The 13941-nt window shown below is 41.9% G+C and overlaps 4 protein-coding genes across 4 annotated transcripts; 2 read left to right on the forward strand and 2 right to left on the reverse strand.

The window, feature by feature from the left end:
* Positions 1 to 275: 275 nt before the first annotated feature.
* Positions 276 to 1531, reverse strand: K441DRAFT_675036 (uncharacterized protein; the record flags this gene model as incomplete). Its single annotated transcript, XM_067650820.1, has 3 exons — positions 276 to 1203; positions 1258 to 1315; positions 1369 to 1531. The coding sequence occupies 3 exons, from the start codon at positions 1529 to 1531 to the stop codon at positions 276 to 278; spliced, it is 1149 nt and encodes a 382-aa protein (XP_067507143.1).
* A 396-nt stretch (positions 1532 to 1927) lies between these two features.
* K441DRAFT_655532 (kinase-like protein) lies at positions 1928 to 4647 on the forward strand. Its single transcript, XM_067647863.1, has 4 exons — positions 1928 to 3509; positions 3598 to 3726; positions 3791 to 4239; positions 4290 to 4647. Exons 1-4 carry the CDS (start codon positions 2164 to 2166, stop codon positions 4520 to 4522), a joined length of 2157 nt encoding a protein of 718 aa, XP_067507144.1. The 5' UTR covers positions 1928 to 2163; the 3' UTR covers positions 4523 to 4647.
* A 4876-nt stretch (positions 4648 to 9523) lies between these two features.
* Positions 9524 to 11128, forward strand: K441DRAFT_605583 (uncharacterized protein). The gene is made up of 3 exons (XM_067645373.1): positions 9524 to 10051; positions 10108 to 10209; positions 10265 to 11128. Exons 1-3 carry the CDS (start codon positions 9864 to 9866, stop codon positions 10980 to 10982), a joined length of 1008 nt encoding a protein of 335 aa, XP_067507145.1. The 5' UTR covers positions 9524 to 9863; the 3' UTR covers positions 10983 to 11128.
* A 2549-nt stretch (positions 11129 to 13677) lies between these two features.
* Positions 13678 to 13941, reverse strand: K441DRAFT_655535 (uncharacterized protein; the record flags this gene model as incomplete). Its single annotated transcript, XM_067647864.1, has 1 exon — positions 13678 to 13941. A coding segment is annotated over one exon (183 nt), but the record flags the coding sequence as incomplete, so codon positions are not given.

The raw sequence follows: 13941 nt of genomic DNA on the forward strand, positions 1-13941 counted from the left end.
GATTTTCATCAGTACTTGCGTTAGCTCGCTTTGATCCTGTTAGTAATATGATGAAATCAAAACAGTCTTTAAGAAGAGTGAGCATGTACCTTAAAGGATATTAGTTTGTGAAGATTTGTCAAAGTCCAAGCTTTGCGGCATATTTGCAATGGCAAAGGCAGGCTAAAGTTCGAAGCACCTACTTCTCAACTTATTGGTGAAAACCATTAATTGGGAAACTATTGTCTCAAGCCCGTCCCTTTCCAGATAAATTTCCTGTAACAGTGAACACCAATTTAAATCAAAAACGTGGGTATCTCTTCGAGTAAAAGCGACTTTCGCTTCTCATCCCGCTCTTTGTTGGCTTTCTCGGATTTCTGCTTTGCTAGTCGCTCCTCATATCCAAATGGAGTTTTGCGCTTAGGGAAATCAAAATCGTCCAACAAGTCTATCGCGGAGCTTCGACCAGGTCTACTTGCCATAGATCTGGACAGGGAAGACGACGAGGCCTTCGTCGAGGAATTACGCGGAGCGTTAAACCCTTCGGGTGTTAATGCTGGATCGGGTGGCCGGTCACGGTGTGGCTCATATTGAGGAGTCCTTGTGCTTTCGAACGATCGTTCCCGTGGGTGGTGCGTTTTCTTTGGCTTTCTGAGAGGAACCCGGAAGTGCGAAGGGCCATCAAGATCATCATCACCATCATCGTCAGATGTGTGAGGTCGTTCGATTTCCCGCGCCAAGCCGGCTAATCCAGAAGGCCGTGATTTACTCGAGGTAGACGTAGATTTCTCTTGTGATCCGCGAGGTGGCGATGGATGGGCTTTTGCAAAACCCGCTGCAGCCCTTGTATTTGCCTTTGCACCTGTTCTGCTCGCTAGCAACGCAGATGACGCTGGAGGACGGTTCATCAAGCCGGCTAAACGAGGATCTTGCATCCATGGCGTGTCTGCTTTGCCCTTAGTGATGGCCTGGAGCACTTTCCTTTGAGAACTTGATTTTGCATCTACCTCCATGCGCTTAGCCGTCTCTCCTACCACTTTAATATTTGATGCGACCGGACGCATGATATTCCTCATCACGGATTCATTCTGTGTCCCAACGAGTTCCTTCAAGCGCTGATATTCAGCGCGGTGCAGGTGCTGTGTGAATAGGTTTGCTGTCTCCAAGAATTCATCTTCTACCATGACCCAGGCATCGTCGGCATCCACACCCTCTTTCATGAATCTGTTCCATGATTAGCCATTGCCCCCTCAGGTTTCTACGCGACATCAGACCTACTCTGGAGAAGGTGGAGATATATCCGGCGCCAGAATAGGCGAAGACGACAGTTGCCGATCTAAGTTAGCTTAATAAAACTTCTACAAGAAACCAGGTTAAGTGGCTACGTACCACCTCTCCTATTTTCTCTATATGTAGCTGATGCGCTACTCGAGGGGCTCTCTTCGTTCAGATCTGAAGTCTGAATCCCGAGTCGTTTGACAGACTTGGGAGTGATATTTGCTTTAGCTGTAGGTTTTGTGTTTTGGTTAAGCCACGGCAACTTTCGAGGCATTCTAGCAGTGGAAGGAGACAGATGTTGTCAGAATATATTAGGGAAGTCGCGTTGGTTAGGCAAGGGAGAGAGTTCTTTCTAGAAATATGTCTCCAAGACTTGGGTAGTTATCCCTTAACCAGCTGGCCACGGAGTAAGTGGTCCGTGCAGAACGCCAGAATCCAAACAACGCGTGCAGTCGATTGCGTTAATCTAATCGGCTGATTCTTATGCGTGGACGAATTTCAGCGGGCTAAGGGATAGCTCTGAGATTTGTCGTTCACGACTAGTCACAACACGCGAGTCAGAGTGACAGGGCTTCGGATGGCCGGATTTACGATACCCCGGTATATCTTTTATCGATAATTAGCGACTCACGTGGCCAGTGTTGGAGAAGGGCTGAGACCAAGTCAACATCTTGCACCTTGCGCCCTTCTGTCATTCGAGGCAATAGTAGTGTCTCGAGCACCACCATGGTCTGTCGTCATAACTAGCAAGAAGACCTTGTTGTCCTGTTTCATTTCTTTGCTTCCCTATCCAAAGTATCAAATCTTGCTTGAAACCATTGCTGCAAGCTTTGCCCTGCAGCTATGGTGGCTTATAGAAGTGGAGTTGTTTTTCCTTGATCACTTTTCTTTACTCTTTCTGCTGCAATGACTTCGTTTTTCCGTACTCCTGATGAGATTACGTCCTCCTCGGGAGATTCGAGTGCTTCTGAAGACGGTGAAACTCATGATGCTTTTGTCGAAGGATCCGAGGGCTTGTACAAAGCCAAAACGCTCAACACAAACAGGACAGAGGAGGACGTTTTGCGCGCAAGTCCAACTCCAGTTACGAGTGATACCAACCGCCGCAAAGACCTCCTAATACACGCTCTTCTCGAGGACAAATGCCTGAGAGATGCGGAAGAACAACTCTCGAAGAGCAAGGATGATCCGGAAGTTCAGGTTCTCGCCAATGCCAAATACCGCTTCATCTCACAACAATTTGCGGAACATCTCAACATTGACTCAGCCTTTGAAGCAGATGAGATGCGTCATAAACGTGCCGCTGTTCAACAAGGACTGAAAGTTCTATCGCAGAAACACACTATCGACAATGGAGCGAACGCTTTGAGCGGATCCCTACAACTGGTGCCAAGCGTCGTTAGCAATAATGCCCTCCTGAACAACTTTCGAAGTCTACTTGCCCCCCCTAGTGTATCTCGCCCGTCAACTCCCGGTCCGCAATCAGATGCAATTTTAAGTGCTGTGCCCACAGCCCTTCAATCGCTCATCGAAAATCATCCTGATCTTCACACGACCCGATATGTCAGAGATTTTGATGAACTGGGTCTCATTGGTAAAGGTGGATATGGTAAAGTCTTTAGAGCGACACACAAGGTTGATGGTTTTCAGTATGCGGTTAAAAGGATTGCTCTAAATCCTGCACGCATGAAAAGGATTAAAGAAGGGGGCAAGGAAGAACTGGATTGTCTTCTCGAAGAGGTACGCACACTTGCCCGGCTCGATCATTGTAATATCGTCCGGTATCACTATGCTTGGTTGGAATACTCACCAGGAGCTACAAACGTGTTGTCAAATTTCGCTTCTGATCGTAAGTTGCTGGAAGCACCACCTATCCGGCCACAGGATACCTCATCGAAATACACTCTTTACAGCACGGACGACGATCACTATATCCCAACTCTGAGTGGCAGTACCAACGAAGATATCAATACAAATATCATATTCGAACATAGTGGTCACGGTTTAGATCCATACTCCGGTACTACAGATGAGGAAGGCAACTCTGTTTCCAGCGACGTCTTCCTTCAACCCGCCAGCAGTAAGGCCCGTCGGCAAAGTCATGCCACAATCTCATCCTCTCAGTCAAAGAAAAGCGCCCTTCAGAGTATCGGGGACGATGATGATGATGAAGTGGAGACAATCCCAAGGGACACTCATACTTTTTCTAAGCATTCGACATCCTTCTACAACGAGACGGTCATCTCTCAGAGGTATGATTCATTAATGCTACATTCGTTCTAAGAACAGCAGAAAATGTATGTAATACGCTTCCTTATACAGATTCTAATATTATCTTAGCGATATCCATACCCCACCTCAAACACCGGGCGCCTTTGAGCCTGTCATGACCCTCAACATCCAAATGTCCTTGCATCCAATTACTCTAGCTAAATACTTGTCTGCGGAAGTCGTGCATGGCCCACCAAGGTTTGTCAAGATTCTTGTCCTTATTAAAATATATACATATATAATCTAAAGTTTTATGACTTAGGTCTATGCAATCCTCTTACTCTAATAAGGATATCGCAAAACTCCGACATTGCTTCCATCCCAAAATCTCACTACAGATTCTTCAAAAGATCTTGAAAGGTGTTCAATACCTTCATGTACAGAATGTGGTACATCGCGATTTGAAGCCAGCTAATGTATTCTTGTCAATTTATCAAAGCTCACTCCGTCCGTCCGGCTGCATCGACATATCAACCTGTAAAGAGTGTGGCTGGCGTGAGCAAGAGTCCATCTACGTCAACCCTCGAATCGGGGATTTCGGCCTCGTAACAACGCTCGCACAGCCAGATGCTCTTCCTCCACAAGTAGCTTCAAGGGCTGTTGGAACCGAGTTTTATCGTCCTCCAGTTTCTTTAGGAATCTCTAGTGAGAAGTTGGATGTATTCGCGTTAGGGGTTATTGCATTTGAGTTATTGCATAGATTTGACACTAGTACGTTTCTTCCATCTCCCACATCTGAACTCGCTAATTGTTTAATACAGAGATGGAAAGATGCAAGACACTCAGTGAGCTAAAATCTGGACGACTTCCAGAAAATTTTGCATCAACTATGGGTGAACGTGGTCTGGATATCGAAGAATGTATCAGAGGTATGATTTGTGGCGATGAAAGGAAAAGGCTGTCCTGCAGGGAGGTCAAGGAAAGACTTACGAAGATCACCAATGCTCTTGAATTGTCTATAGACGGCTCTGAGGTACATAGAGAAAATGAGTAATTTCTAGACTCTTGGTCTGGATATTTACGAGTAGCCTAGGCTTCGCATTTAGAGATTTACTTTAGGGAGTAACAGCGTGGTTTTCAATAAGCGAATATTCAGCCAATAAAATATCGGTAAATGCCAATATTTGCAGTGCCAATATTCAATATTTGCAACACTTTTAATAAAATAGCTCTAATAGTAATGTATTTATTTTAAAAATAAAAGATTATATTAAGAATTGGTATATATTGGCAAGTTTTTAAATTAAATTACGTAATTAGTTATATAATTGCGCGCCTTTATACAGTATTTCAATATTAATTCTAGACGTTACTCTACCTCACTTCACCTTAGCAGCAGTAGCAGTAGCAGCAGCAGCAGCAGTAGTAGCAGCAATAACAATAATAATAACAATAACAGCAGCAGCAGCAACAATGTGAGTACATCCTCCGGACAGCTCGTACGAAGCTAGCGCCCTTTATAGCTTTATAGGTTTGCTATAGCTTTAGAGCAGCTTATACCCTAGCTTTGGAAGTTTATATAAAGCTAACTTTAACTTAGGGCTCTCGTTCTCTACAACGCCGCTATTACCGCCGCCAACGCCGCCGGTGCCAATATTAATCCCGTCCTTATAGTAGGACAGCAGCAGCTAGCTCCCTACTGCCATAGTCTATAGGCTTGGGCGTTACTGGCCCTTCCAGGGCAGGATATGGAGTTTATACGAGGCGCGATCTCCCCTTATTAAATAGCAACACACCAGCCTTCGTATATTAACGCCATCCTTATACAATCTTAGGGTAGGGTGGTAGGTAACCCGTGCGCTATATGCCTTAGCGCTCGCCTAGGCTATTACCCTTTCCTATCATATTATTAGGTACCTAGGCACTTTAGCGGAGTATATAGGAATTACAAGTAGCGTAACTATATAGCTCGCTGCTCCGTACAAGATGAGGATAGAGGTAGTAATAGTAGACCTCTGCGCTTACTATAGGCAGGGGCTAGCGGTACTAGTAGTAATAGCACGGCAGCGGCGCCGTTGTTAATTAAGGATAAGGAGAAAGACTAGCTAGGGGGTAACCCCTAAAATGCTATTATTCTGGCTTAGGTACGTACGAGCTTTTATTTAGTATATTAGCAACCTATATATACCTAGCTAGTTAGGGGTGTCACCAGCACTTATATATAATCTATAGCTTAACATGCCGTATAAGCTTAGTAGTTGTCTTATATAATAAAACCAAAATAGATTAGTATATAGATAGGTCCTTAAATTTAGAGCTTTATACAAGGAATAAGTCAAGTTTCCTTAACTAAGAGTTCAGTTTGGTGCCACTGTTTTACACACTCTACCCATTTAAGAGTCTTAACACCCATTTATATTCTCTCCCATAAGATTATACAACGTGCTCCTAAAAAGGTTTATTTAGGTTCGTTGCTTATTACTAGAATTAATAAGATAGTAATTGCTAGTAGCAATAGTCGTGGCCATCGTACGCGCTATTACTCTTAGCACTACTATTAAAGGGTAGAAAGCTTTTTAATATAACTTAGAGGATCGCTAATATAGTCGTTATACTCATCTTAGCTCTAAGGTTAAGTAAACTTATTAAGATCCTTAATAATCCGTTTGTATAAATTAAGTTCTTATTTAGGCCTAGCTTACCTATATAGTAACCCAGATAGCTAAAGAGTAGTAAGACTCTTAGGCCTAAGAGCTTACGATTAGTAATCCTCCTAAAGTTATTTAACCTTTTTAAGTATAGCTTTCTACTACTTCTTTTCCCAATTTACTCGGATATACTGCATACAACGTTTAGAATGAAAGATAATTGCTATAGCGTATAATAGGGATTTATCTAACTTAAGGTAGTATTTATTAAACACCTTCTATCTAATTTAAATCCTAGAATAAAAGAAGCTATTCTTCTTATAACGTTCCTATCGTACAATATTAGAAGAACTTTTAAAAGTAAGAGAAGAAGATTCCTTATAAAACTCTACTTAAAATGCCTTACAAGAATATCCATTAAAAAGAGAACGTTTAAGATTATTGCGTTATGGCCCTAAGTTTCTAATATAACCCTCTTAAATATCTAAAGGAAATTATACGTTGTACGAAGCGTAGTCCAATCCTATAGAGTAAGGAAATCTTCGCCTAAGGTCTTAGCATGCTTCTTTATATAAAAGTTAATTAGTAACTTAAGTTCTAAGGCCACCTAAAGCATTTAGTGCTAGCTATTCTACCTCATATAATTATCTAATAGGATTCATCTTTAAGCAAGAGTAATAAAGTCTCTTATATAACCTAGTAAGCTCTAGGTGTATACAACAATATTATAGAGTTTACTAAGTGCACCAAGGATTTAAAATTAGTTTCTCCTGGAATCTAGGTTAACTTTAACTCCTTTTTTATCTTTAATATTGTATAATAAAAGCTTATCTTCTTAAACCAAGTCTTAGAAGAGGAAGGCCTTAACAGCAAGGTAGATAATATAGCCATTATATCAAATTTATTAGTATAGAGATTTCCACTCTATATTATAATCTTCCTAAAGATATTTTTAGATCGTACAACATAAGACATTATTTGTAGATGTATTATCGGCAATAATAGCACTAAGTCTTTGCACAATACCGTAGTCCTAAAGTATTAGAAGCAGCGTTTAAAACTAGTCCTCTCCGCTATATAATAGTATTATACAAAGTGCAAAAAGGCCTCTTTATAGTCTTTTATTTTAATTAACAAAGTATACACAGATACTAAGTAGAAGATATCTATTTGGGGACATCCAGATATCTAGTAAAAGGTAAACCTTAAATATTACTAATTAAAGCTTCTTTTATATAACGTCCTTCTGCATTATAAATATATCCTAAACCATTTTATTAACCGTAAAATAAGCCGTTATAATATAACCCTTAACCTCTAGATTAAGGACCTAACAGAACGCGTAGAACTCTAGCCATTTAATAATTTAAAATGGTAGCCTTTATACGGTTATTAATAAAATAAGTGCTGCAGTAATAGCTTCCCGGTTAAGTACAGATTAAAGGACAAGCGCATTAATATCATTTGCCTACTCTATATCGCGGAGCTGCACATAGAGATTATAAAGTTAAGTACTGGTTTTTATACAAATAGGGCCCTTTTACTTTTTAGAACGGATATCATGCTTAGACCTTAGGTAATATCAAAAATTTATAATAGACTTTAAGCAATATACTATCTCTATACAATACTTACAGTATATAAGCCTTGTTCTCTAGTAGTATATAGCCTCATCTTTATACAGTGGCTGGGTATATGCCCATAGCTCAAAGGTCTTCTTTTATTAGGAGTTTAATAACTCCTTTATATTAAGGGAGTCTAATATAGGTATAAAAAGTAATAAACCCGCGTCAGAAGCCATTATTATAATAACTATATATATAATATTAAAGTGTAAAAATTTTTTAAGGGGTGCTAAGAATATCCGTGCCAATATTATAAATACGCCAATATTTGCCAATACGCGCCAATATTGATTAGTAACAATATTAATTAATATTATTGGCAGTATTGATATTGAAAACCACGCTGGGGAGTAACTGGGGATTGAAAGGTTGAGTCCTTTCCAAAGCACTTTTTGGCATAACTCCACTCTAGGATAAAACGAATGTAGAAATTTCCGGGATTGCGAAGGCACAGATCATTGGGTAAGGCTAGTGCTGCTTCCCATCAAACAGCTTGTTCAAATCATTTGCTTGTGAAGATGAGTTTCACCAGCTTAATAATTACCTAGAAGACAGTGATCTTTTTGGACTGGAGTGGAGTGGATTTGACGTCACTGCTTTCCTTTTCGTCATTACTTTTCTTTTCGTCATTGCTTTCCTTTTCGTCGCCGCTCTCCTCTTCGCTGCCGCGGTTCTCTTCGTGGCCTTGTGGGGAGTTCAACGCTGTGGCTGTGGCTTCGCTAGCAGCCTGATCTCCCAGGTTGTTAGCTTAATCCACTCCAGTCCAAATTACTTGTAGTTTAGCACATTCCTAAACGGGACTAATGCTCGCCTATCAAGGCTAGCATTCCACTCCACTCCGACTTTAACCCAGTCCAAAATGATCACTGCTTGAAGATGTTCCGACTGAGCACCCGGTGCAGTCTTTATTATATCTATAGGCAGTCTTTGAAATATTAACTCCGGGTGCTGTAGGCCTTTTGTTCTAGCGCTTGCCAAACCACAGTCCTATGATATAATTACTGGTCGTTTACACCTCTGATCACCCTCACCACATAACCACTCTACTCAATCCGCCGAAAGTCCCTAGGTAGAACTAAATCATCTAAGTTATCCGCTTCCAGCCCTGACGAAAACGCATATACAGATGGCAGCAGGGTGAATCGCACATCCTACGTTCCAGAATATTTTATTATACTCTCACCTTGTATAGTAAGAAGAGCGCGCGGGTCATCTGGCTCCAGTTCCGGCGCTTGAAGAAGCGCACTGCGACCAGCGCTCTCCGAGCAATGAGCATACTTTTCAGCAACACGACTCTTAAGTAACCTATATTCTTAACAAGATGTCCTCCTGCTACAGACGATACGCTTAGACACTGGAGACAATTCTGTTCTCGCGCGGCAGGAGTCCGCTGCAAGAAGGTAGTACACGCGACTAGACAGTCAGCCTGTTTGATATCAAAGTGATGGTAGCTAAGATAAAGATTAGACTGAGAATACGCAAAAGATCAAAATTTCATTGGAAACTGTCGAAGTCGAGAGTTTCGTTGTCGGTTGGGCGATCCTCACATGTCCCCCGAAATGTGGCTGGGTGGCTGACAGCAAGGTGGCTGGGGAGGCGGGAAAAACAACGCCCCACAAATCCAAAACAACCCGGACAACGAATAACGCCTGACGTCCCAACCATGGAAATAACTTACTGGCTCATTAAAGATGTGGCTATTCTATGAGTTTAGCCCTTCAATTAGGTCGCCATGACAAGAGGTTGGTTGATACTCACCACCTTCATTCGCACTGGTCAGAACAACAACTCAACCTCCAGCGCCTCGCCTAGGACAGCCTCAGCCCAGCACAAATGGCCTGCATGGCTGAAAAGGCGCCGTATGAGAGGTTTGAATCTACGTGATGTGCTGTTGACTAATAATTAACGCCATTCATCTTCGCCTCCCATCTATTCAGCCCTTGACCATACATATAAAGAGCCCTTGTCTTCTTTCCTGGTTTCGTTCTCTATCAACCACAGCAATCAATCATATTCCAGTCCTCTTTTATCCTGGTTACTCAATCCCCTCTTGAAGTACATATTCAAAGGTCACATTTGCCTTTATTCCTCTCTTACTTGTCAACTTTCTCCACATTTCACTATGCAATACACCGCTGTGTTGCTGGCTCTTGCAGCCATTGCAAAAGGATCACCATTCCCACAAGGGGTCTCAATGGCTATACCACCAAAAGCTTCAGCACCAGGTGGATGCTCATCCAGCTACAGTGGTTCATTCGGTATCGCTGTGGTGAGCATAACTTCTAGTAGTAACATCACCTCGACAACTATGTAAGCTGCAAAAGACCACTTCAGATTTTTTTGTCCTGTGAAGCTGACACATTCAGGAAATCTATTACTCCGGTAACAACTTCCGCCCCGGTTATTACCCCGACAATTATCATATCATCAACTGCACATTCGGCAGCACCGGTATCACAGATATCAGAGTAAGTATGCAGTCAAAGTTGTGTAGAGATCTCAAGCACTAATAGGAGCCAACAGTGGGCAACCGCAAGTGGCAACGACTCTTGCGTCGATATCCGTTCAGCCCGTCTCACAAATTAGCGATGGACAGCCTCAGGTAGCAACGACCCCTGCTCGCGTCTCAGTCCAACCCGTATCCCAAATAAGCGATGGTCAGCCTCAAGTAGCAACAACTCGTGCTCCTATGTCCGTTCAAATCGTGTCGCAAATTAGCGATGGGCAAATTCAAGCTCCCACCACTGCCACCATCCTACCCGTTAGCCAGATCAGCGACGGCCAAATTCAAGCGCCGGGCTCTACACTCTGTACTTCGACTGTTTCCGCGGTCTCTCAAATCAGCGATGGACAGCCACAGGCTCCGTATCATACCATCGCATCAAAAGCCAAACGCTACGCTTTCCCGCAAGCCACTCCTTCATCTTCTCCACAACTAGTTGGCTGCGCCAGCAATGGTACCCTCACACTAACACTCGATAATGGCGTTCTAAAAGATGGCCAAGGACGGACCGGGTATATTGCGTCGAACTATCAGTTCCAATTCGATAGCCCACCACAGGCTGGTGCCATTTACACATCCGGCTTCTCTGTGTGCAGCAACGGAAGCTTGGCGCTAGGCGGGTCTGCTGTGTGGTACCAATGCCTCTCAGGACAGTTCTATAACCTCTATGATCGTTACTGGGCGGCGCAATGCCATGCAGTGTTGATCGACGTGCTTTTGCTAAAGAACTGTTCTTAGAGCTGATTAATGGTAACCATGGGAGATATATTGTATGTAATGATTAAGAAAGGGGTAAACGGGTTCAATGGCGGCGCACTGGCATACATTAATGGGCAGGTAACTTCATGTCGGGATAGACGTACTGATGATATGATTTCAATGAGACATAGATAACTGGTGGATATGACAATTAAAGACATTTTAACTGACAAAGTACAGTGAAATGCAAGGTCTTGATTACATTGGCCCTTGTTCTCTGGATAAGCATTAAACATTGACCGCCAATCGTGATTATGTTATATTCTGACTTGCGCCACCACCTTCCGGACTGTCGTGCGTCGCGAGCAAGCTTCCCACAAAATCCAGTGTCTCTCCACTTTACTCCCCCTAACTATACTTCTCTCTCCCGGAAGCATCAAGAATCGTTTACTACATTCAGCCTAAGCGTGTCTCATCCGTAGTTACAATCAGCGTGGTTTTCAATATCAATACTGCCAATAATATTGATCAATATTGTTACTAATCAATATTGGTGAGTATTGGCGAGTATTGGCGATATTTGTAATATTTGCAGATCTTCTTGGCACCCCATCAAATTTTGGCCCTGCTAGTTGTATACCCTCTTCCTAGTATATAGCTTTTAGCGTTCTATCTAGATCGTGCTAATAGACTACTAGAGTAAACGCAGAGACGTGCGTACGGCTGCGCAGCGCCGGCGCTGCGACGTGGTAGTGCGAAGAAGTCTCTGCTAGGAGGGTGAGCCCTAGCGGAGGCCTACGAGCACTACTACGTCTTTTTGTATAAGTCTAGTATACTTAAACCACGGCATCTAAACCAGCGTTACCCCTTTCTCCCTTCTGTACGGTATATAACTATATATACGGCAAAACCTATACGGCACGGCGCTGCGACTAAACGTATACGGCGTAACCGAATGTATACGGACTAAATGTATACGGCTATAACTAAGCGTAATAGTATATAACCGAACGCGTATGGACTAAACGTATATGGTGTAACCGAACGTATATGGTATAGTGGCTAAACATATATATATACGCCTTGGGAAGTCTATAATAAGCCTCTTATTCCCTATCTTACCTAATAGCCTAGACTTACCTATACGGTATTTCGTCTTCCTCTATATCTTTAGCTGCGGATATATATAGGGGACCTAGGTTAGGGCCCTAGGATAAAATACTTAGTTCTATATTCGTCCCGCTAGCTTCTTTAGGGTAGAAATTATACTATAAGTAGAAGGACCTAGGCGTATATATATATATATATATATAGGGCAATTAGGGGAGTAAGGGGTAGGCATATAAAACTATACGGCAATTTAACTTTATTAGGAAGTATAGTATAAGCGGTAAATAGGGTAAGATAGGTAATTAGAATACTCCCGTACGTGTACGCGTATAGAAGTCTTAGAGTAGCGACCTAAAGGTACTTTTTCTCCCGTTAATATAGTACGGATACTATCTAAAGTACTACCCCTTACGTCTCCCTACGGAGGTTTTTTATATCTATATTATGGTAGTAGTCTATATAGACTTATAAGAGAACCGTATTAGACNTAAAATAAGAATTAATAATAATAATATATATACCCTCTAAATAATATATATACACTACCTACCTAAATAAACTTAGATCCTTCCTCTTTANATTAAAATATNATATATATCNGCGAATAACTATTATATACCTATATCTAAATTAATACCTTATATCTACTCTATTTTTCCTATATCTACTATAGCTTTTAATCTACCTCTATTAAAGCTATATAATTATATAAGCCTTACTTTTAATAATATCTATAAGTTTATTAAAAGGTAGGGCTATATAATATTAATTTTCTACTAAAAAACTAATAAGTAATTACTGCCTACTATATATAAAATATAGCTCTATAGGCGTAGGTATAGGTAATAAGTAAAGGTAGTAGTAGCTAAATTATTAGCGACTTAGTTAATTAATAATAGATTTAATTTACCGTCTGACCCGGTCTTCCTAATGGGTCCACGCAGACTAATTCCTATGGTAAAAACTCAATATATATACTGAGAAAACCCCATTTTTTGGGTAAATAAAAAACCCCCAAGGGAAACGTGAGAGGTAATACTTCTAGATAGCATTCGTACTACATTAACGGGGGGAAAAACACCGTCAGGTTACTGCTTAGAGACCCCTAAGGAAGGTGTCTCGAATGCCTGTCTTACCCTATCTGCCTTTTAAACCACTTTCCCTATCTGTTGTTGCCTATATAGAATTATGTACCTGCCCTTCCCCTACTCCGCCCTATATATATATATGTATACTACTTACAGCTTCCCTACTTGCAGTATAATCCAATCTTATTATTATACCTTCTAGTATAATCCACTGCCCTCCTATATAATGCATTTATATCCAGTCCTATATAACCTTTTTTTAAAACCAAAACAATAGGATAGTAATTGGTATTAGGTGTCTTCTCCTAGGGCCCTAACCTAGGTCCTTTATAATATAAAGGAGGACATATGCCGCGTGCGGCAAGTCTAAGCTGTTAGGTAATAATAAAGGCGGGTAAATAAGAGGCCTTAAAAGGCAATAGATAAGAGGCTTTTGGAAGGTAGGTAGATAAAGAGGCTTATCGCGGGCTTTAGCCTGCAAGGGTACGTATATACTATATAGGGTCGTACAGCATAGCGTGCTATGCTGTGTAGAAGGAGGACGCCGATTTAGATGCCGTGATTTAAGCAGGTCGACCGTATGTGAAGACAAGTTGGTCGTGTTCCTGAAGCCTTGTTGGGGCTCACCCTTCCAATAGAAACTTCTTTCTTCGCGATTACCCGTCGCAGCGCTAGCGGTACGCAGCCGTACGGACGTCTCTGCGTTTGCTCTGGTAGTCTATTAACACGATCCTAACGGAACATTAATAGTACTGCCAGGTTCCCGGGCTCCACCGCGTGGAGGTGCAGAGGCCGATTTC

This window comes from Cenococcum geophilum (assembly GCF_001692895.1).
Source record: "Cenococcum geophilum 1.58 unplaced genomic scaffold K441scaffold_9, whole genome shotgun sequence".
NCBI classification, from domain to species: domain Eukaryota; kingdom Fungi; phylum Ascomycota; class Dothideomycetes; order Gloniales; family Gloniaceae; genus Cenococcum; species Cenococcum geophilum.

What these genes read in the sequence shown, in the direction of transcription:
- K441DRAFT_605583 (XM_067645373.1), top strand. Translation starts at nt 9,864, where the DNA reads ATGCAATACACCGCTGTGTTGCTGGCTCTTGCAGCCATTGCAAAAGGA. An exon ending in AACATCACCTCGACAACTAT is followed by an intron (nt 10,052 to 10,107) that starts GTAAGCTGCAAA and finishes TGACACATTCAG; the next exon opens with GAAATCTATTACTCCGGTAA. An exon ending in CCGGTATCACAGATATCAGA is followed by an intron (nt 10,210 to 10,264) that starts GTAAGTATGCAG and finishes AGGAGCCAACAG; the next exon opens with TGGGCAACCGCAAGTGGCAA.
- K441DRAFT_655532 (XM_067647863.1), top strand. Translation starts at nt 2,164, where the DNA reads ATGACTTCGTTTTTCCGTACTCCTGATGAGATTACGTCCTCCTCGGGA. An exon ending in GAGACGGTCATCTCTCAGAG is followed by an intron (nt 3,510 to 3,597) that starts GTATGATTCATT and finishes ATATTATCTTAG; the next exon opens with CGATATCCATACCCCACCTC. An exon ending in ATTGCATAGATTTGACACTA is followed by an intron (nt 4,240 to 4,289) that starts GTACGTTTCTTC and finishes TGTTTAATACAG; the next exon opens with AGATGGAAAGATGCAAGACA.